The sequence below is a fragment of the Gallus gallus genome, chromosome 19 (genome assembly GCF_016699485.2).
Source record: "Gallus gallus isolate bGalGal1 chromosome 19, bGalGal1.mat.broiler.GRCg7b, whole genome shotgun sequence".
Taxonomy (NCBI): Eukaryota; Metazoa; Chordata; class Aves; order Galliformes; family Phasianidae; genus Gallus; species Gallus gallus.
In genome coordinates, this window is record NC_052550.1 from 3768931 (window position 1) to 3791771 (window position 22841).

The 22841-nt window shown below is 51.7% G+C and overlaps 1 protein-coding gene across 3 annotated transcripts in view; it reads left to right on the forward strand.

The window, feature by feature from the left end:
• Positions 1-22841, forward strand: part of ATP2A3 (ATPase sarcoplasmic/endoplasmic reticulum Ca2+ transporting 3) — a 36688-nt gene that overhangs the window by 9661 nt on the left and 4186 nt on the right. For 2 of the 3 annotated variants that reach the window (NM_204891.2, XM_046902291.1), the window contains exons 2-21: positions 187-204; positions 468-550; positions 3595-3699; positions 4387-4525; positions 6576-6656; positions 7088-7173; positions 7964-8428; positions 12298-12386; positions 13784-13886; positions 14190-14321; positions 14937-15062; positions 16166-16384; positions 16892-17227; positions 17298-17518; positions 17963-18165; positions 18246-18331; positions 18433-18566; positions 18794-18911; positions 19720-19837; positions 21283-21355. In NM_204891.2, coding sequence (NP_990222.1) covers positions 187-204; positions 468-550; positions 3595-3699; positions 4387-4525; positions 6576-6656; positions 7088-7173; positions 7964-8428; positions 12298-12386; positions 13784-13886; positions 14190-14321; positions 14937-15062; positions 16166-16384; positions 16892-17227; positions 17298-17518; positions 17963-18165; positions 18246-18331; positions 18433-18566; positions 18794-18911; positions 19720-19837; positions 21283-21355 — 2935 coding nt within the window. The remainder of the gene's footprint in view (positions 1-186; positions 205-467; positions 551-3594; positions 3700-4386; positions 4526-6575; positions 6657-7087; positions 7174-7963; positions 8429-12297; positions 12387-13783; positions 13887-14189; positions 14322-14936; positions 15063-16165; positions 16385-16891; positions 17228-17297; positions 17519-17962; positions 18166-18245; positions 18332-18432; positions 18567-18793; positions 18912-19719; positions 19838-21282; positions 21356-22841) is intronic. The other variant, XM_015295672.4, reaches the window with a different exon arrangement.

Genomic DNA, 22841 nt, shown 5'->3' on the forward strand with positions numbered 1-22841 from the left:
AGCTGTGCTTTGGGGTACTTGGTGGAGTTTCGGGGTTCTCGATGGACTGCTGGGGTGTAAGGCAAGGGATTGCTGCTCTGCTCCCAAATCACTGATTAATCTGATTAATCTTATTCTTTTTTCTTTTTTTTTTCCCCATGTCTTCCTTTCTTTTCTGCTCCTTGGGCTGCGGGTGGAATCCCACAGAACTCCCTGCAGAAGAACGTGAGTCATGGGGTGAGAGGAGATGGGGAAGGCTGGGATGGAGAAAGGGGTCCTTGATTTTAATCCTGGTTTTAATCTCAGAGCCAGTGGGGCTGGCAGCAGAACCTTCCTTTGGCAGAAGGGGTACCAGGTGGGAGCAGAAATACAGAGATTTGGCCAGGAGCAGCCCTACTGTAGCACGGGAGGGTCCCATTGGCCCCAGTTACATGCTCACTGCAGTACTCTGAGCACTGACAGTGCTTGGGTTTGTGTTTTCCCACCAGGAAAGTCCCTCTGGGAGCTGGTGCTGGAGCAGTTTGAAGATCTCCTGGTCCGCATCCTTCTGATGGCAGCATTCCTCTCCTTTGTAAGTACTGCGGGCTCAAGGTTGGCGCAGCCCCATTGGGGCTCAGGGGAGGAGGGGATGCAGGCCTGTATCCTGTGCCTGAGTGATGTGGTGTGTGAAGGGAGCATCAGATTTCCATCAGCGCTGGTGAAATGGACCTTGGTTGTTTTGTTCTGGGAGGAGTAATAGCAAAGGGAACAGAGGAATGTGGGTGTTGGATGAAGGGGATGTATCAGCAGTGCAGTGTTTGCATAGGGCTTAGTGACAGTACTGCACGTACCTTGGAGATGAGACTGTAGGATTTCTCATCCATCCAAAAGCCATATCCCACCACCCTCTGACTACACCAGGGATGGAGGCCCAAGGGCAACGGTTCTATCAGCTGAGCCCCAGCATTGCTGTTCAAAGTGAATGCCAATAGCATGAATTAAATTAGAAACCCTACAGTCATCTGCATGCCTTGAAGCTTTGCCACTGCCAGATTCTGCTGCCGCAGTTCAGTGATAGCTTGGCAGCCTTGATTCCTTTCATTCAAGTCATCCATGCTGAAAAATTCATATCAAGCTGTTGCAGAAGACACAGCTGGGTGGCTCTTCTCAGTTCGTTGTGACATGGTTAGTGGGCACAGTGGTGATGTGTTGATGGATGGACCAGATGATCTTGGTGGTCTTTTCCAACCTCAGTGATTCTGTGGTTCTATTTGGGTGATAGTCTGTCCTCCCCCATGCATCCAGCTTGTTGGATGCAACCAAGCTCAAGGTTGGAAGGAGCTGCAGGGTCAGTCTCTGTGCTGTATTGGCTATCTTCTCTTTGGAGTCTTGAAATGTTGGAGCTTGTTCTTTCAATTGCACTGTGCTATAGCTCTACTCAATTAGGAGACGCTAATTCTCACTCATTTATTTTCAGTACTATTTTTCATTCAGTATGTGTCCTTGTGCCTCTCCATGCACGAAGGTTGAAACATTTAGGGGAAATTGCTTCCCTTTGTGTCTTTTCCTTGGAAGTTTTGGAAAGTACTGATGGCAGCCCAAGGGTGGCTTTCCTGCTTGGAGTCCCTACCGTCTCCTCCTGAAGCCCTTCCACTGCTGCGTGGAGGCATTCACATTTTGCATTAGAAATGAAAATCCAATCTGTTGTTCCATGTATTTTTTTTCTTTTGTTCTTCCTCTGGCCTGGCAGCGTTTCGGCTGCTTGTGTGGGCGCTGCCTCTCGCCTGCTGCTCACATCCTTCCCATCCTGCTGGCACAGACAGCAGGGATTGGGCATTCCAGTGCCTTGGGTAAGGGCTCTGTGTATGGCAGGCACAATGCATGGGTCTGGCTTTACCTTTAACCACAGTTGATGTGTTGGGAATGGCACTGGAAGGGGCTCCTGGTAGGGTCTAGCTGGTGCTATTGCCATTTCCAGGCATTTCCTTTTCTGCAGCTTGTCTTCAACATGAGGGAGATACTCCAAGCATCTCTACTCACTCTTTCCCAGCAGGAGCGAGGATTCACATCACCAGGCTCCATGAGCCCTTGGCACTGGTGATCCTTTCCATGCTCAGTAATGCAGGGAGGCAACATGGGACCAGATGAACTCAGCATTCGTATGTTTAGCAAAGCCAACGTTGTGAGCAGCACTGAGTAACTGCAGCGTGAGCTCACTTCGCTCTTGGTGCCTTGGAAATGCTCAGAAACAGCAGCACCTTGCTGGCCAGGAGCTGGCGTGGTCCTTATTTGCTGATGTGGTCCTTATTTGCTGATGTGGTCCTTATTTGCTGATGTGGTCCTTATTTGCCGTGCCTGAGCATTGCACCCCATGCTTACTGAGCTCAAACGTGGAACGATTCTCGCTGGAGTTTTTGGGAATGAGGTTGCACTGTTTCCTTTGCAGTGAAATCAGTGCATGGAAACCTCTTTCCAAAGATGGCCTTTAGCTTGGCTTTGCCCACAGCTTGCCTTGGGAGCTGCTCTGTTAGGATATATTTCCCATCAAGCTGGAGAAATACTTATATTTTGAGTGCTGCTGTTCAGGGCATTTGGCAGCAGGATGGTGAATCTGTGTCCCATGTCTCCTCCTTTCGGCTGCCTTAGTAACCAGCTGACCAATTTCATTTTAGTAATTTTTATTTATTTATTTCTATTTAGTTCAAAAATAGGCATTTCCTCTGAATTTCCCAGGGAAAGCAGACCACATTACTGTCTGTGCTGGAGGAGGGGCAGGAATGCTCACCCTCTACTTAGCATGCATGTGGAGGAAAACCAGAAGAGCAAGAGCTTTCTTTTAGCTGAATATAAGATGATTTTTCAGTTATTGAACAGAGAACCCTGGCAGTGAAACACTGGGGCTAATGATGCAGTAGGGACATAGGGAGGCTTCCAAAATCCCAGGGTTCATAGTGGTGATATTGGGGTGGCACATCCCAACTGGCTCGGGGTCACCACCATTCCCCATGGGTTGATCATCCCATGGGCTGTACCTGAGCCTGCAGTTTGGGCAGCACTGGTGTTGGCTGCATGAGCCATCTCTTGCTGCACCAAGTTGTGCAACGTTTATATCAGGATCCCATCTCATATAGACACAACGTTATGGATAAAGGTTTTAGTGCTAGCATCATAAATCCTACCAGTCTGAGAGCGCTGGGTGGCCAAACAACCACAGGATAAGTGAACAGCTAGGATAAGGTTGGACTCCTGCAAGATAAAAATGCATTCCCAAAATAACACGCAGCGATGTGTTGGCTGGTGAGATGTTTGTCATCTGCTCGATGGGAGAGCAACACAAACCCCTGTGTCAAAGGTTCTGTGTGCTGGTGCTCACTGCAGCGGAGCAGCCAGGTGTTGTGTTGACACAGTGCAAGTCAACAACCAGTTAAATGGAGTGAAAATGTTTTTGTGCCTTATGAAAAGGCTTTGTTTGCCTTATGGCATTGGGTGTTAATGGGATGGAGAGTGGGGCTCAAGGTTGGAAGGGGCTGCAGGGTCAGTCTCTGTGCTGTATTGGCTATCTTCTCTTTGGAGTCTTGAAACGTTGGAGCTTATTCCTTCAATTGCACTGTGCTCCTTCTCTTCTCGTGTCCCTAGATCCTGGCCTGGTTTGAAGAAGGAGAGGAGAGCACAACAGCCTTCGTGGAGCCCATCGTCATCATCATGATCCTGATTGCCAATGCTGTGGTGGGTGTGTGGCAGGTAAGGGACAGTCCCTGAAGGTCTCTGCTCTGTGTGATTGGAACTTCGGTTGAAGGTCTGGTGGCTTCTTGCCTTTGGAAACTCATTTCTAAAGGGTTCAGCTCAGTGTTGGCTGTACTGCTCTGTGCAGATAAAATCATAGAATCATTAAGGACCTCTAAGATCATCCAATCCAACCACCAACCCCCCCCACTATACACACTAATCGTGTCCCTCAGTGCCACACCTCCAGGGATGGTGACTGCACCATCTCCCTGGGCAGCCTGTGCCAATGCATCGCCACTCTGAGAAGGAATTATTCCTAATAGCCAACCTGAACATCCCCTGGCACGACCCAAAGCCATTACCTCTTGGTGGCCTCCAGGTTCATTTCTTTGATCTCACTTTGACAGCCTTTGTAGTTTTGAGTCCCAGCACTTTAACTTGTTTGCCATCCCAGTGTACATTGCTTACCTTCCTGCCATGGTCCAAAGATCCAAGAGGTTTCCAGGCCCTGTTGTGACTTATTGCAGCAGAGATCATCTCAGAGCAAACAGGAGCTGCTGGGGAAGACTTAAAACTGGCCCCAACCATGGCGCAGGTGGGGGCTAAAGCTAGGAATAGGATTTGGGTGCACCCATGACTGCTGCATGGAGGATCTACCAGTTGGACAGCCCCACTGCCTCAGCTCTGCTCCTCCGCCCATAGGAGAGGAATGCCGAGAGCGCCATCGAGGCCCTGAAGGAGTATGAGCCCGAAATGGGGAAGGTGATCCGTGCCGACCGCAGTGGGGTGCAGCGGATTCGCGCTCGTGACATCGTCCCCGGGGACATCGTGGAGGTGGCAGGTAGGGCATGGGAGGGGAAGGAGCCAAGGAGTGGGATGGGGATGTTGGCACGAGGATGGCAGCCTCATGGCTCCTGGCTGTGGTAAGGTGAGAGCGTGTCCTCAGGACATGGGGTTTCCAGAGGAAGAGGCTTCCTTCCACGCTTCTCATTGAGCTCATTTGCTGGATTTTCACATGGTAGGCCCCCTCTGGCTTTTCTCTTTGGGTTTGCACTGCATTTTGGATGCCTCAGCATTTCCTACCTGCCTCACCAGTATAGGGAAGCAATGCATTCTGCTTATCCTGTGTTGTTTGTGTGTTAAACTAGGCTGTAAACCCCCAGAGCCCCTATGCTAATCCTCTCCTTTCCTCCTCATGGCCCTGCTAGTGGAAACAAGCTGCAATCCCTCCCACCCTGAGCCAGCATGCTGTTATTTATGTCTTCCAGTCGTACTTCAGCTGGAAGATGCACATTAAAATAGCGCATGGAGGCTGAGGTGGAACAGCTCCTGCAGCAGCTCCAGCTCTGACCTGGTCCTGGGATCTGCAATAGCTTTTAGGGACAAGAGATAGACCTGTGACATGCAGGGGCTGGCTGCGGATGGCTCTCACAAGCCCTCCCAGGCACAATTCCTTCCCATTCACCATCCCATGAGGGAAGTGCCATTGCAATGCCAAAACACCATGGGGTCCAGCACCACCTGCCAACTTGCCCCAGATCCAGTGCTTGTTGCCTACCCATCACCCACTAAATATTACTTTTTAATGGCACGGCCAGTGTCATAACTGGAAGGGAAAGAGATGAGCTGTTTTCTGGAGGAAATCGCAGATCATTAGCAAATTAATTAGAAAATGTTGGATGGGGGCGGGTTAGAGCAAGGAGCAAGGAACCTGTCAGACTGTGAGGAAGTCAGAAAGTGTGATGGAGACCTTGGCAGGAGGAGCATTGTCTCATGGCTCATGAGAGGGCAGGTGGGGGAGTACACCAGGACCAGTGGCTTTAAACAAGCAGTGTACATCTACATCCAGGTGACATCCCGGAGATGGCAGTGGTAGTGCAGGCAGAAGGGATCAACTTCTCTTTGTGCGTGCAAATGCAACATATTTGGCAGCACGGATCAGAAAATCTGCTATTCCATTGCAGACAGCAAAATGCTTTCAGGGGAAGGGGTAAAACGTCGCCTGTTCAGCTGCAGACACTCCCAGACTTCCTTCTGTGCAGGATCTGCAGCACTGCATGCCCCATAACCCACCGAACAGGTTGGTGGGGGCTATCTGTCCTGCCATGTAAGGTTATCATGCTATCTACCCTTGAGCAGATGCTACCCCCATAGCACCAGGGCTCTGGGTCTCCTTAGATGCTGTCAGCAGATTTTGAGCCTGCAGGCTCCACTCATGTTTTTCAAACCCTCTTTGCCTTCCCATGGGGGAGGAAGAGCCATTTGCTCCTTCAGGGCAGATCCAGCTCCCTCGGGTGGCTGCAAAGCCTGTGCAGGAGGAAGTTTGGGGGTGTCCGCAGGTCCCTGTGTTTATCATCCAAAAGCAACAGCTGGATTACACAGCTGTGCAGTGGAGCAGTGCCAGGGCAGCCCGGCCCCGAGCTCGGGAGGATTTTACGAGCCTCGGGAGGAAGCACTCCTTAAAATCTGGGATTGGAGACGTTTGGTCGCAGCCAAGCCGGAGCGTTGCGCAATGTGATGTGAATTGCTGTGAGTGAGGGCTGTGCTGATCTCAGTATTTCCAAAAAGCAGTTGTGTTCGGGCGATAAGGGAGCATGAGGAAGAGCCCCGACGTGCCAAGAATCTGTGAGGAAGAAACCCAGCCGGAAAGCAGTTTTCAACAGGTTTTGTTGTGTGTTGTTTTTTTTTTTAACATGCGTCCTGGTGGGCAGCAAGCAGCGGCTGTCAGTCGGCCAGGATGCTTCTGCCCATGATTGCTGGACCGGGTAACCCATGGATGACTGTTTGTTCTGGCTGTGAAAGGCCCTGGAATGGTGTTGTCCTGTGTCTTGGGGCTTCACTGTGCCCCTTCCCCAGCCTCTGGTTGAGCTGCTCTGCTCTTTTCCTTGCAGTTGGTGACAAGGTGCCAGCAGACATCCGCATCATTGAAATCCGCTCCACCACGCTGCGGGTTGACCAGTCCATCCTCACAGGTGGGTGCAGGTGGGGCAAATGCTGAAGGTAGATATGCCCTCTGTCCACTGCCAGGAGTGAAATCTGGGGCTGATGCTGGGCTGAGGATTTTGCTGGGATGAGAAATGGGTGGAGGAATGAGATTTAGGGCTTGGGGAGGACTCAGTACATCACTCAAAGCTGTGCTAAATGCAAAGTGTGGGGCGTTCCCATGTGATGTTCATGGTTTCATGAGAGGTTCCCAGTCCCTCCCTGCAGCCATCATGTGACGACCACTGGTGGTCGAGCTGCTGGAGTTCAAGTAGCATTTGGACAACACTCTCAGGCATGAAGTTTGGGTTTTGTGTGGTCCTGTGCAGAGCCAGGGGTTGGACTCGATGATCCTTGTGGTTCCCTTCCAACTTGGGATATTCTGTGATATTCTACAATCTCCCTGCTCTTGTCTTGGCAGGGGAGTCCATGTCGGTGATCAAACACGCTGACCCCATCCCCGACCCCCGTGCTGTCAACCAGGACAAGAAGAACATGCTTTTCTCTGTAAGTCCCCACCTTTCTTGTGATTTTGCAGGCATCAAGCAAAGAGACTGAAGAACATGGGAGGTCTATGGGCAGGGAGCAGTATCAGCTGCATGCTGATCCTAGTTATGGAAAAAGGGTCCCAGATCCATAAAAATGGAGGGCTGCTTCCATGAAATTTCATTTGAATTGTGGCATGTGTTGCTCTTAGACCTCAGCTGGTTTTGTATCTCATAGAGTGAGTTACTGGTGGGAAAAAGGCTTGTGGTTGAACCTGGGGCTGTTGCAGGTTTGAGTTTACTCTTTGCTCATGCCCCTTGGACAGAAGTCAAACCTGAGAGGGATGAGAGCACTTTCAAGCATCACCTGCTGCTTTGTGGTAGGTTTATGTCAAGTCCAAAACAGCCCTGAACTGCATAAAGTCAAAACTGTCCTCTCAGCATAGAGTGGAAAAGGGACAGGTTGCCTGGGTACGTGGGGGAACCTGAAGAATCAGAGCTCTGGAAGTACTCTCTTTCAACATAAGTCATCTCAGCTGGGCTGAGAGGGCTCCTTATGACTAAAGGAATTTGGGCCTGGAGTTGAAGTTCACTCTTCTCTAACCAAGTCAGGGACTGTGCATGAGTTTAGGATGAGCAAAGACTCACCCAGATTTTAGCAGACGGAGAACTCAGAAAGCCTGATGCCTCATTCTCTTCTTAAGAAGGTCTTAAGATCTAATATTCCCCTTTCACAAGAAGCAGCCCATTTCCTGACTCATACTGAGAGGTTTCATGCCCATATACTCACTGCCCCCTTCCGTCCCTCCCAGGGTACCAACATCGCAGCTGGGAAGGCTGTGGGAATCGTCATTGCAACAGGGGTGTACACAGAGATCGGGAAGATCCGAAACCAGATGGTGGAGACAGAGCCTGAGAAAACCCCGTTGCAGCAGAAGCTGGATGAGTTCAGCCAGCAGCTCTCTAAAGTGATCTTCCTGGTGTGCATCGCCGTTTGGGTCATCAACATCAGCCACTTCAGTGACCCTGTCCATGGTGGCTCCTGGTTCCGAGGTGCCATCTACTATTTCAAGACATCAGTGGCCCTGGCGGTGGCTGCCATTCCTGAGGGCCTCCCGGCTGTCATCACCACATGCCTGGCACTGGGCACCCGCCGCATGGCCAAGAAGAATGCCATCGTGAGAAGTTTGCCCTCAGTGGAGACACTGGGGTGCACCTCTGTCATCTGCTCTGACAAGACCGGCACCCTCACCACCAACCAGATGTCCGTCTGCAGGGTGAGTGCCGGGCATTTTTGGGGGGCTGTATCGTGGAATCACAGAACGGCTTAGGTTGGAGGGGACCTTACAGGCCATCTAGTTCCAGCCTCTCCACGGGCTGGTTGCCAACCACCAGGTCAGTCTGCCCAGGGCCCATCCAGCTTGACCTTGAATGCCTCCAGGGATGGGGCACCCACAATTTCTCTGGGCAGCCTGTTCCAGTGCCTCACTGCCTTCTGAGTTAAGGATGTCTGTACTGAGGTGCTGGAGCTCTGTCATGGTGTGATGGGGCTTGATGTCTCCACCAATCTGCTGCAATACTCAAACTTGTTTTGTCCTCATGCAAACATTGTGTTTTGCTCATTAAGAATTTCAAGATGAGCATGTAAGATGTTTTGTTTGACGGTGTAGGAAGGCCTGAGTTTCCTTCCAGCCCAACAGAGTGTGAGGAGGTTTATGACTTATCTTGGTGTGATGGTAAACAGAAATCTCACCTTTTCATTAGCTTTTCTGAACGCCCTAGAGTTGAGGTGCAGATTTGCAGACTTATTTCAGGGCTCCCTTTCCATGGAGCATCTCTTCTGGCTGGGTTTCAGTATTAACGCAGCTTCTGGAGAAGCCAGTGTGGTCAACACTTTTTCTGCTCTCTTGCCCATTTTCCTGCTGTTTTAACCAAACCGGTGAGAAATTCCAGATCACGCGAAATTAGAAAACTGGGATCTGTGAGGCCAAAGTTGGAGGGTCAGTTGGGTCCAGCTGTTCATGGTGGTTTGTTAGGAAAGCCTGGGCCGTCCCAGTGCTTCTCAGTTTCCCCATTATTTCTCAGGAAAGCTTTTTTCATGATCTTGGCGCGTCAGTTTTATAGGAGAACCATGGAAAATATGTCACCAAGGGGAAAAATGGCCCTGGCCACCCTCCCTGCTCTCTGAAAATTGGGTAGTGAAGCAGCAACCAGCCACAAGCTTTGCTTTGCTCAGCACAAGCCACAAATGACTGGAAATGTCTGATGTTTCTGCCCCGTAAATGATTTACAAGGAGGCCCTGCTGGATCAAGGGGCTGACAGAGCTGTCCGTGTTTCACACGAGGGGGAGGTTCCCATCGGCCCTAAGCAAATGATGTATAAATAAATCGTATATATTAAAAATAAATAATGATGGACAAGCCCAGCATCTGAGCGCAGAAACAGTCGTTAACGTTTAACCTATTCCTGTGGCCAGGGTGCACAGTGGGATGCAGGTGTGTAGATCCCATGTGTTTCTATGTGCTCAGAGCCTGAGCTGGCCGAGTCTCTGTGTGCCAGACACCAGCCCTGGGTCTGCTGGAGATGACGGCACTGTGGTGAAGCAGTCAAGCCACAAACCCACTCAGTAAATCAGATGAAAGCTGTGGTTTGCACTGCTCACCTTATGGGTGGCTCGGGCTCTCTGACATCTAAATTTGATATCCTCCTAAGATCAGATCTCCCACTTAGTGGCTGAAGCGATGTGGTTTTTCCAGGTTTTAGTGAGGTTTTTGATGCCGTCCCCTCACGGCTTCCTTCTGGACAATATGCTCAGCTGTGACAAGAACAGCTTCACACTGCTGCTACCAGGGAGGTTTGGGCTAGAAATTAGGAAAAACTTCTTTACCAAGAGGGTGGATGCTGGAACCGGCTTCCTAGCGAGGTGGCTGATGCCCTGTGCATTTGGATGATGCTCTTAACTTTGTTTTAACTTTGGGTCTGCCCCAACGTTGTCTAACAGTTGGACTCAGTGACCTTTGCAGGGTCTCTTGCATCTGGAATTCTTGTTCTACTCTACTCTTGTTCTACTATACTCTTGTTCTACTCTACTCTTGTTCTACTCTACTCTTGTTCTACTCTACTCTTGTTCTCCTCTACTCTTGTTCTACTCCATCCTACTCATCACAACTTACAGCACCCTCTTATGCACTGTAGCTCAATTGTTGAGGAGCATAAGGACAGTGTCAGGAATTGAGGACGCAAAGCAGAGATGCCGTGCGGGTTCAGGCCTCCTGCTGTGCCGTGATTCAGCAGTTCTGTCTCTGCAGAACAACTCCAGTCAGTTATCTCTTGATGCCTGCCATGCTCAGGGTTTCCCAGCATCGCTGGCTGTGCCGTGCTGGCTTTTGGTGGGTGCTGTCACTTGGGGCCACCTCTGGCATTGGAGGAAAGTGACGCTGCTGCGTGGGCTGGCTGATGCGTGAATGACTCTGATTACAACCTTCTGCTACTCCAGACAGCTCTCCTGCCTCGCCTGCCTTTTGATGAGTGCTTTTTTAAAAGAGATCACAGAAAATATATATAAATGGACACCTATTGCTTGCACCGTGCCCCTTTTCTTCCTGGAAATTTGCAGAAACATCACCCCCAAAGCCTGCAAATAGCCTTGTGATGTCTGCTGGTCATGCAAGCTAGGAGCAGGCAGGAAATCTGACGTAACCTCTGTTTGCTGTGGGTTCCATGGCACCTATTTTAAATAGGCATGGAAAAATAGAGGGCATGGAATGATTTATTTAGTTTTTTTCCTTTTCTAGTAAGAAAGTTGCTATTGTGGAAGTGCTGATTGTTTCATAGTTGTGTTTGAAAACAAAAGAGCTCGTATCAAGCAAAAACACCAGTGGTGGGGGTGGATGATTTCAGGATTTTTAATCCTGAAAAGGCCAGCCTGCATTTCTGAGCATGGAAGGCTCATGCTTTCTGAAGGGGCCAGGAGGTGTTTGCTCAGTTGCAAGCCAATGGCACTGGACTTCTTGAAAAGACACAAAGGATGCTCCCCCTGCAGAAATCCCTTGTGGTGCTGTCTCAGACCAGGTGCTGCATTGCTGAAGCCTCCAATTTAGGAAATTTCAGCCATGCTTTGCCTCTGTTTCAAGTGTCTGACTCAGTTGCCCCAAGGAGGTGTGATCTTTGGGCTCTTTATTGAGGTCTATTGGGTGTTAGTGAGTGGCTGGAGGATCCATGTCTCTTCTGCCACTTTTTGCCATGCACTTTTCTTCAAATCCCCTCAGGGATGCTCAGAGGAGGGCTCAGAGAACAGAGATGGGTGAAACAATGCAGATGCTGTCCCCAGGAGAATGGGCTGATGCTCAGCCTTGGGGCAAATGCCACAGCAACCAACATCCTAAATTCAACTGTGCCTTAATGATGGGTCATGGGAAAGTTTCAATTAATTAAATCTTCTGGAAATGAAGGGTAATTGTCCCCGCATCACTTTCCCAAACCACCAAGCAGGACTGTGGAGCGAGGAAGGCATTGCTGCCTCCTGACTGGGAGCATGCATTCCATCCAACCAATGTTATTTGTTAATTATATTGCTTTTTGGCTCCAGCATAGCTCGTAAATAACAATTAGGCAGGCAGGAGCATTGCTGTGCCCTCGTCCTGGCCAGGTCAGGAGCTGACGGTGATGCTGATGGTGCTGGGGGCTGTGCCAAGAGGAGCCGAGGGGAGGTGGAAAGAGGAGGATTTTTATTGCATGTTAATTCCTTTTGGTCTCATTGCTCTCACTGTAATGGCAAGAATGGGCCTGGAAGGTGTTTGAAAGGCAAAAATTGCTCCAAATTAGAGCATGTGGGACTTTTACAACTCTCTGGGGCTTAATTAACAAAGCTGTAACCTGGGGAACGCACTGCACAAGCTGGTGGCTGGGAGCCGGCTGGGAAGGGGGGCACGGGGTCCTGAGACTGGTCAGATCCTGTCCCTCCTGCTGGGCAGCAGAACCCCAGCCCTGCTCCAAGAACAATACCAGCAGCTGCTTAGAAACTGCCCGGGCACTGCCGCTCTGCAATGGAACAAAAAGATCTGGAGGAGGCAAATGTGGAAGCTGGGAGTGGTGCGTGCCAGAAAATCGCTGCCTAACTCTCCGTGTCCATCTGTCCCCTTGCAGATGTTCATCATGGAGAAGGTGGAGGGTACTCAGTGCAGCCTGCATGAGTTCAGCATCACCGGCTCCACCTATGCCCCCGAGGGACAGATGTGAGTATGGTCCGTGTGCTGCAGGGTGCAGCTGGTGGCTGCACAGAGAGACCCAGTCTCACCCCTGTAACTGGGGAGAAATTGGGGTGTTGGGTAAAAGTTCGTGGCTGCACTGAGTATTGCACGTGGAGGGGAGCAAATGCTTCTTTACTCTCCCCATCACGTGTCACTGCGGGGAGATGTTCCCTGTCTTGTCCTTGCCGTGGTCCCCTTTGCTCATCCATGCAGTGACTGCACTTCATGGCAGCTTCAGAGTTAATTTCATGAATATTTATAAAGCCAATTTGATCTTTCAGTAAGAGTCTCCATTAAAATGTGAGGTAGGTCATAAGCTGGCATCAATGGGAGCTTTTCAGCTCAGTGAGGACTGATGGGCTGTGCTTGTCTGTTCCTTCCTGAGGCTGCAGTCTCCCTTTCTCAGGTCCATTTGCAGCATGCAGCCAGCAGCGCCTCTACCTATGCCTTTCCCAGCACGGCTGTCCCTTCCCAGCTCTATACAGGGCATCACACGCTGCAAAAGCCATCCCCAGTATTTCTGCTTTCTCAAACACCAAAACGCAGCCTGAAGTGCTTTCATCCCTGTGCAAACAGATTTTTCAGATTTTCTTGGCCGCTCCCTGTTTTCCGCTCCTGAGCTGTAACAAGGGCTCCAAAATGTTCTTTCCATTGGGAAGCTGCAGTGGAATAAACTGATCCTAATAAATGCCTGACAAATTATTTTTCCAGCAAGCGGGTGAGCGGCTGAGTTTGCACAGCTCTAACCTGCAGTTACCCCTCTTAGGGTCTGGATCAGTTTTGTTTCATCCCAAAATGTGCCTGGCCATATCCACCACGGGGCAGCGGTGGTTGGGGAGAGGAACCTGGTCCTACAGCTCCTCTGGACACTGAGCACGTGGAGACCCTGGGGTGTCTTTGCCCCTTTTCTGGTTCATCACCTTCATAACCACCACTGGAGGCTTTTGAGAAAAGGGTGGAGTGGCACTGAGGGTCGTGGTTTAGTGTCACGGTGGGGATGGGTTGATGGTTAGACTTGGTGATCTTAGTGACCATTTCCAACCCTGTTGACTCTATAACCAGCTGTTCACTGCCCCTGCTTTGATCACCCGAGGGGAGCAGAAGGTCTATAGAACACCATTTCCAGTTGTCATGGTTTCTCTGCTGACGTTTTTATTCTGGGGCACTTCAAGAGTTCATTTGCACCATGTGTTATTTCATCTGCTCCATTTCTTAAAGCACAAAATGACCCCAGCTTTTATCACCTCTCCATGAGCCTGAACCAGGCTCTGTCCCCCTCTTTGCAGCAAATTTCCCAAGGGCTACACAGGGAGAAGCTGAGCACCACTTCTCGTGTAGCCACGCAAAGGGCCGGGCTCTGAGCAGTTGTTTCCCTCCTGCAGCCTGAAGGACGAGAAGCCGGTGCGGTGCGGGCAGTACGATGGGCTGGTGGAGCTGGCTACTATCTGTGCTCTCTGCAATGATTCCTCACTGGACTACAATGAGGTGTGTGGGGACAGGTTGCTGTGGGCTCCCAGTGGGCTTTCCCCTTCCCTTTGGGCCTTCTTGGGGTCAAAATCAGTGGATATTTGCCCATTTTGCCCCTTCTGGGCAAAGGGTTTCTGTGCCTTGAATGCATCCCTCTAGCAGGGATGTTGTGGTGCTGCATGTGGTGTATGGCTTCTGGTCTCCATCCCATGGGTTTAACCCATGGCTTCATCCCGTCCCACCGTGTGAGGCATCCTGGATTGGAGATGCATTGAGGGAATGTGCTTCAATGCTTGAGCTCTGTTATTTCCTGCTTTCCAGTCAAAAAAAGTCTACGAGAAGGTGGGGGAAGCCACTGAAACTGCCCTGACGTGCTTGGTGGAAAAGATGAACGTGTTCGACACGGACACCAGCAAGCTCTCCAAGGTGGAGCGAGCCAACGCCTGCAATTCAGTGAGTGAAGGGGATGAGAGGAGGGCTTGGGGTGGTGATAAAGGCACTGGTCTGGCACAAGGATGCGATGTCTTAGCTCATACAGGGCTGAGCCTTAGAAAATCTTCAGGACCACGGGGGCCCTGAACCATCCTCTGCAGCATGCATCAAACCCAGCTCCCAGCACTGCAGTTCCTGCTGGAACCAGGCTATCTCGTGGAAACACATCTATTTCTGGTGTATCAATCTCCAGCACTGACTGTTCTGCTGCTCTGACTCTGCCGTGTCTCCCTCTCCTGGTTAAAATGCACTTCATCTCCCATCTGGATTTGGTGTCGTGCCATTAGATTTTTCATATACAACACCCTCCTAGCAACAAAAAATAATAATTGCAAAATACTTTGGCCACGCAGTGAACAAGGTAGACAACAGCATCCCTGCTCCCCTCAATGGAAAATAATTCCAATTGGCCTTGGCTGCCCTGTAAATGGCTTTTCTGGGACAAGACGCATCCTCCCAGGAGCTGGCTCAGCTGCTGTTATGCTGATATGGGGACATGATAGGGTGACAAGGACCAGCTGCTGTCTTTCTGGGCATTTTGCTCCTGGAATTATTAACAGCAGCGCTGTCTCACAGGTGATCAAACATCTGATGAGGAAGGAGTGCACCCTGGAGTTCTCCCGTGACCGCAAGTCCATGTCGGTGTACTGCACGCCCACTGGCCCTGGTCACAACTCTGCTGGCAGCAAGATGTTTGTCAAGGTATGGGGTGAGGTCCCGCATGTGTGTCCCAGTGGGATTTGGTGCTTAATGGTGCGGTGATGCCTTTGGGTTTGTCTCCTGCCTTGGCTTGTCCAGGTGTCCTGGAGGTAAAGTGGTGTGGGAGGAGGCAGTCTGCAAAAGTGATGGGGGAAAAAAAGAGGTAAAGTGGTGCAGAAGGAGGAAAAAGAAGGATGCTGAGCATCCCGGTGTTGGGAACACAGGAACTTCCCGTCCTCCAAATTCAGGCTCTACATTTTATGCCTGGACACCACAGCCAACAGCAATGCCCAAATGGTTCAGCCTTCCATTGTAACCAGAAATAAAATAGTATTTATAGGGCATTTTCTTCTCAAGAGAAAGGAGTGGAGGAGACACAGCAGGAATTTCCCCACTGACTCTGATAAGAATTGTGTCCCCGTGTTCCCACCCGGAGAGCTTCTGGGTGAACTCTGTCCTCCAGGTCAAGTAGAGGCCACCCAGAGCTGCCATCCTTGCAAGCTATTTTCAGAGCAGCAATAGTGGGATCGCAAATCTCAAATTAAAGGGGAACATCAGGGTCAAAAAGGGATGGGGTGAGATGCTATGATGCTCAAGGCCACGTGTTCCTAAATCAGAAAGGCACTGCGAGCATCCTGCAGGCAGCAGCACTTTTATTTCTGTGGGACCCCCCCTTGTCCCTGTGGGAACAGTGGGTTGGGAGCCCCTCCGGCAGTCAGGAATGAGGCAGATCCCATGCCCACCAACCTGAGTCCACTTCATCCTTCCCAGCCACAGTCTCTCGTGTCAAGGCTGCCACCTAGTGCGCTGTGCTGCCAGGATGTGCTCGTGCTCACATTTTGGGAAGATTCCCTTCTCCTCCTCCCAGACTTTGTGCTACCACTTCCTCCACCTCAGTGCTAGCAGGACATGCTCAGTTTCCAGGTTCATACTCCCATAGCATACATCCCTCACTCATTGCTCCCAAGCTCACACACAGAGGATGTTGCTCTGCATGCAGCCAGATTTGTCTCCTGTGCACCAAGGAGCTTTGTGCTGGGATGATGACGGCAGCAGACCAGGAATGACCCCCAGGAAGCAGCTCCTCACCCCCTGCTCCTTCCCAGGGTGCCCCAGAGAGCGTGATTGAGCGCTGCACCCACGTCCGTGTGGGCACAGCCAAGGTTCCACTGACCCCACCTGTGAGGGAGAAGATCCTGAGCCAGATCCGGGACTGGGGCATGGGCACTGACACGCTGCGCTGCCTGGCATTGGCCACCCATGATGCACCCGTCCAGAGGGAGACCATGCAGTTGCACGACTCCACCACCTTCACCCACTATGAGGTACTGGGGCTCTTCTCCTTATTTCTCAAGTATTCCCGCCTGCTTCCAGCTGCCCCGGTGCTGTTTCTCCCTTGATTTCTCTCAGTGGTGCAATGGCTCAGCTCATTCTCTGCAATCCCCATAGCAGAGCTGCATGCAATGAGGCTGACCCCAAAGCCAAGGGCTCTGTCCCACTGGTATCCATCCCCAAAGCCAAGGGCTCTGTCCCACTGGTGTCCTTCCCCAAGGACAAGGGCCCAATCCCATTGGTGTTCATCCTCATGGGGTGATTGCCAAGACCTGGGGACCTCCAAGTGGGATGTGGTGAATGTGAGTGGAGATGTGTGAGGAGCACTGGAGGGGCTGGGAGCATCCCTTTGTACTGAGGTTATGGGGAGTCACTGATGGGAAATATCCCAAAAGTTTCCTCCCCGAGTGCCCTGCAATCACTGTGCCCACAGTAGTTTCACGGTGGGGAGGGATGTAGTTGTATTCTTGGGGTCAACATGGTCTATGCTGTCCCCTCAGACCAATCTGACCTTTGTGGGCTGCGTGGGGATGCTGGACCCTCCCCGCAAGGAGGTCACTTCCTCCATTGAGATGTGCCGCAAGGCCGGCATCCGCGTCATCATGATCACGGGCGACAACAAGGGCACGGCGGTGGCCATCTGCCGCCGCATCGGCATCTTCACAGAGAGCGAGGATGTGGCTGGCAAGGCCTACACGGGCCGGGAGTTCGATGAGCTGTCCCCAGAGGCACAGCGGCAGGCGTGTCGTGAGGCTCGCTGCTTCGCCCGCGTTGAGCCGGCGCACAAGTCCCGCATCGTTGAGTACCTGCAGTCCTTCAATGAGATCACCGCCATGGTGAGTCCCCGGCCTCCTCCTCCCTGCCCGGACCCTGCCCTCGCAACGCTTTAATCATGACTTCGTGCAGACGGGCGATGGCGTCAACGATGCCCCAGCCCTGAAGAAAGCAGAGATTGGCATCGCCATGGGGTCCGGCACGGCTGTTGCCAAGTCAGCCGCTGAGATGGTGCTCTCTGACGACAACTTCTCCACCATCGTGTCGGCCGTGGAGGAGGGCAGAGCCATCTACAACAACATGAAGCAGTTCATCCGCTATCTCATCTCCTCCAACGTCGGGGAGGTTGTGTGGTGAGAACCCTGTTGTAGGCGGCAGTTGTGGGGTATCTTGGTGACGATATTTGTCACCAGCTTGTGTCAGGGAATCATAGAGTGGTTGGGTTGGAAGGGATCTTAGAAGATTATCCAGTTCCAACCCACTGCTGTGGGCTGGTTGCCTCCTACCAGCTCAGGCTGCTCATCCAACCCGGCCATGGGCACCTCCAGGGATGGGGCACCCACACTTTTCTGGGCAGCTGTGCCAGGTTCTCAGCGCCCTCTGAGTAAAGAATTTCCTCCTAATGTCTGATCTAAACCTGTTCTCTTTTAGTTTTAAGCCATTCCCCTTTTAGACCATGTAAAAAGTCATTTCCCTAAACTGAGTTTGGCACGCTAGAACCCAGCGTTCCTCCTCACTTTCCCCTTTCGCAACACAGACACTTTCTAACTCAACACCTCTGGCTTTTCCCCCTGCAGCATCTTCCTGACAGCCATCCTGGGCCTGCCCGAAGCCCTCATCCCAGTGCAGCTGCTGTGGGTGAACCTGGTGACAGATGGACTGCCAGCCACCGCACTGGGATTCAACCCCCCTGATCTGGACATCATGGACAAGCTGCCGCGCAACCCCAAGGAGCCTCTTATCAGTGGATGGCTCTTCTTCCGTTACCTGGCCATTGGAGGTGAGCCCCAGGGGTCTGGCACAAGGCTGGGCAGGGGGACCATGGCCAGGCTCCAACTAAGGAGTCTCTCTTGGTCACAGTGTACGTGGGGCTGGCCACGGTGGGCGCAGCGACCTGGTGGTTCTTGTATGACGCTGAGGGACCGCAGGTCTCCTTCCATCAGTTGGTGAGTTGAGGTCTTCCCCTACCCCTTTTTGTCTGTGGTTGTGATGGTCACATGTTCCTGGTGGGAAAGACGTATTTACTGGTGGGTTCCTGTGCTGGCAGAGGAACTTCATGCGATGCACCGAAGACAACCCCATCTTCGAAGGAGTTAACTGTGAAATCTTCGAGTCTCGATACCCAACCACGATGGCTCTGTCTGTGCTGGTGACAATCGAAATGTGCAATGCTCTGAACAGGTGGGTGGCTGCAGGATTGCTCCATGTGACCCGAGTCTTGTTGGATCTCTTTAGGCAACTCTTAGTTGGCTGAGGGCTTTGCTTTACCCAGCAGAGCCATTCCAGTTGGGTGTCCAGATCCACGTCATGGCAAAGCTTGAAGATGAACGGTCTGGAAGTGAAGGAGCTTGGGCAGATGTGGGGACCACGAGGCTTTTGGCACTGATGATGTCCCCTTGCTTTCCCAGTGTCTCTGAGAACCAGTCACTGCTGCGAATGCCCCCATGGCTCAACATCTGGCTGCTGGGGGCCATCGTCATGTCCATGGCTCTGCACTTCTTCATCCTCTACGTCAAGCCCATGCCTGTGAGTGCCCTGTGCCATCTCTGCGTGCAGCCTGGGGACCTCTCTTGTGACTGAGGGCATCCCCTGGGGTACCATCTGGGTCTGGGACAAATGTCCCCAAGTCCTGGGGCTCGAACTACCATGGCACCAGGAGTCACCCTGCTGCAGCAAGCATTTACCTAAGTCAGATGCTGTACTTATAGACAGCACAAAGCTGTGTGACTGCCTCCAGGAGGTGATGCAGATCTTTTGGAGCCATCACCTCCCTTTGAGGTACAAGGCTGGTGATGCCTCAGTTGATACCTAAGGGTGTTTGTCAAGAAGTGGCTCACTGTGCCCAGGAGGTGACGTTGTCCCTTGTTATGCCACTGGGTGTGTGCATACAGTGCTAGGGTTCAGGTTGGGTGTTAGGAAAACTCTGAAAGAGTGGTTGGGCACTGGCACAGGCTGCCCAGGGAGTGGTGGAGTCACCACTCCCAGAGGTGTTCAAGGACCGTGGAGATGTGGCACAGGAGGGATGTGGTCAGTGGGCAGTAGTGGTGGTGGGTGAACAGTTGGACTAGATGAGATTAGAGGCCTTTTCCAGCCTTAATGATTCTAGCTTGTGCTTCACTTTCTCCATCTGAGGGAGAAGTGAGGTGCATCACTTGTGACTCTTCTTGGAATGATGACAGTCCTGCCCTTTGAGCTGTCTGGATCCTCCCTCCTTGTACCTGGAACAATGTTTTCTCAATCTGTATCCTGCAACAGAAGCTAACCTCATCTCTGCAATAAAAAGAAATCCCATCTCCTTCCCAATTAACATATCAAACCCTTTTCTGCCTTGCAGCTCATCTTCCAAGTGACCCCGCTGAGCTGGCCGCAGTGGGTGGTTGTCCTGAAGATCTCCCTGCCCGTCATCCTGCTCGACGAAGGACTCAAGTACCTTTCCCGTAACCACCTGGAGGGTGAGAATGGGCAGCACAGTGCTGGGTTGTCAGCCCCGTGGTGCTGTGCTCGGGTTGGTGATGGCTCGGGGTAACTCACATGATGTCTGCACTGCATGTCCATCCACCTCTGCTTTCTCAGCTGTGAATAAGGGACTTTTTCTCCCGCCCCTTCCTCCCCAGCTGCCACGCCATGCAGAGTGGTTGATACTCAGTCTGCTGGAAATGCTCGGTGCAGGCAGGAACAACAGATAAATCTGCCACATGTGTTTATCCAGCTCCTCTCGAACCTCTGGGAACTGGATTCCTTCCTTTAAAGCAAAAGGAATCAAAGAGTGCTTTCCAACAGAAGTCCCTTTGATTTTTTTGCACCCCTCCGTGGCTCTCCCTGTCTCATGTTTGCCACCTCTGTTTTAAGACCCAGTAGGAGCTGTACACCTTACAAGCTGGTTTTACTGGGGTTGCCATTGGCTGGGCTGTATGCAGGGTGCGTGTGGTGGGAGCCTGTTTACAGCAGGTCCAGCAGGTCCATGGTTCCCACGCGCTGTAAATCACAACACGTGTTTAGACAGCCCTCTGAGTGGATGATATCATCGTTTCCTTTCATTTCTTGAAAAAGACACTGCTGTGGGTGATATCTCAGTGCTGAGTTAAACCTTCAGGGCCAGGTTCTTGCATTTCAGAGCTGAAGGCAGGTCTGACCAGGGGGAGATTTGGGGCATCATGGTGGCCCAGTTTGGTTTCTGCCAGTGTAGTGTGAATGCAAAAAACCTGGAAATCTTGGATTGGAAATCCAAGACTTCCCTGTCCACTGAGAGGTGGAGGTGCTCTTGTTTTTGCAGACCAGTTGGAAATTGTTCCTGGTGTAATGTTATTTAATTGTCGCATCTCTTGTTGGACTTGATGGATGCCTTGCATCATCCCAGCACATCTCATCACATAGCAGCAATCTTCAGGCGCGGCGCTGGGCTGGGATGTAGGAGAGCTGGTTGGGTTCTTGGCTGCCACATCCCATGCATGGCCTTGGTCTTTGCTTCACCATCTGTGCTCTGAGGATGAGTGTTTCTGTCTCCCACACTTTGTGTTTTGCTATAACAACCCAGCTCGAAGTGAGGTTTCTGGAGGCGGTTTCTGGAGAGGGATGATCCTCTTGAAGCCTAACACCAGCTTGGAGTGTTCCCTGCTTCTGGTCCCCAGTGCCATGTCCCTGAAGTGCCAGATCCCTTGAGCCCCCCTAGTCATGGTGCTGTGCATGCCCACCACTCGCTCTGTGTTTTATCCAGTAAGGGATTCTGATGCAGCTACTCAATCACGGCAAAATCACGCTTCAATCATCGCATTTAAAAGAAATCATTAAAATCCTGCATCATCCTAATTCCTCTGGAGTTTGGCAAACAGCAACAACAACAACAACAACAACAACAACAAAGCCACTTATAAATGTGGTGTTGTGGTTTTTTTGCCAGGGATTCTCAGGACAGTAAGAAACACATGGAGCGGGGAGCACCAGTTGAAAACCTGCAGGACTCCAGAGCAAGGGTGGGCATCCCCACGTGTCTCATCCCCACGTGCCCATGCTTCTGCTGAAGCCTTGTCGAGTACTGTGGGGACCTACCCACACCGGATCCCAGCAGATTTGGCTAGGCAGGGCTTGGGGTTGGTCTCGAGCATGGGACCTGCAGCAGAGAGGCCAAAATCTAAGGGATGGCCAAGGGCATTGGGTTGACGGCTGCCAATGTTTAGCTGTGAGTTTTGCTGATTCAGGTTTTGCATGGAAATGTTTCTCCGTTGATCAGATTGAGATAAATGGTGTTTCCATTACACTGAGTTTTCCTCATCCCTGAGGCTGCAGAAAGCTGAGACTGGGGGTTTTCACCCTGATCTCAGTATTCTGCGTTCCTCTCCCCACCCCACCGCTCTGTCATGTGTACACTGAAGTTTTCTGCTGTTTCCATTTTGGGGAACAGCGTGAGTGGGAGCAGGGCTGGCATGGTATGACCTGCACATATCCTGGCTGAGAGGGTGGAGGTGCTCTGCAGGGCCTCCTGGTCTTTCCCCATGTGCACACCAGGTCACTGCAGGGGCTGCCGGCCCTCAAGGACCTCTTGCCCTAGTATTACTTGCTGTCCTCTGTGTGTTTAAGTATGTTGCACGTTGTGAGCCCCTGGGCATGCAGAAGGACGATTTCCAGGTGTTTGTGCTCAGATCTTACTGAAGTCTGTTTTCTCAGTGGATTTCAAAAGGCACAAAACCCAGACACGGGGTCCAAACCCCAAAGCAAACCCATTGCAAGGGTCAGTGTTGCCACTGCGGTGTCTTCAGCTTGTCCAAGGCATTGAGCAGCATCCTCACTGGGACATAGGGGCTTCACCATTCCCTATCCCAGCCTGAGTCAGAGCCCTCCCTCATTTGCAGGGACCAAAATCCTTGTGCTCGCTCACTGTAAAGCTGCAGCAACATCCCCATCACATACCCACCTCTGTGGATGAGGAGGGAGGGAGGATGTCCCTTTCTCTGGGGCTCTCTGCAGGGGATGTGTGACTGTCAGAGCCCCTGGCCTGCAGCAGCTCCCTGGGATCGGTGCTGGGCTGCGTCCCTGCAGCATCACCCTTTATGGGAGCGCATTACAACTAAAGCCAAACACAAGGAGGCAGACCCCAAGCTGAGCTGTCAGTGTTTGGATACAGAATTACAGGAGTTTAAGGGCACTGTGGGACTGGATCCTGCTGAACCTATGGTGTGTGCTGGGACTTCTCTTAGAGAAACATTTTCAAGAGCTTCAGCTGGGGTTGAGGGGCACATGGCTGCAGTTAGATGCCGGCTGTCGGTGTACAGCTGAGTCCCCTTCCTATCCCCATTCCTGCTCCCACGTCTTGCACAGCTTCAGTGCAGAGCAGCTGGGGAAGGCTGCAGCTGACACAGAGCCACTCACTGCCTGGAGTGCCCATGCAGTGCTGGGTGGGTGGCTCCGAGCTTTGCAATGAGGTTTAGCATCAGGTGGCTGAGGGATGCTGCTGCAGTAACA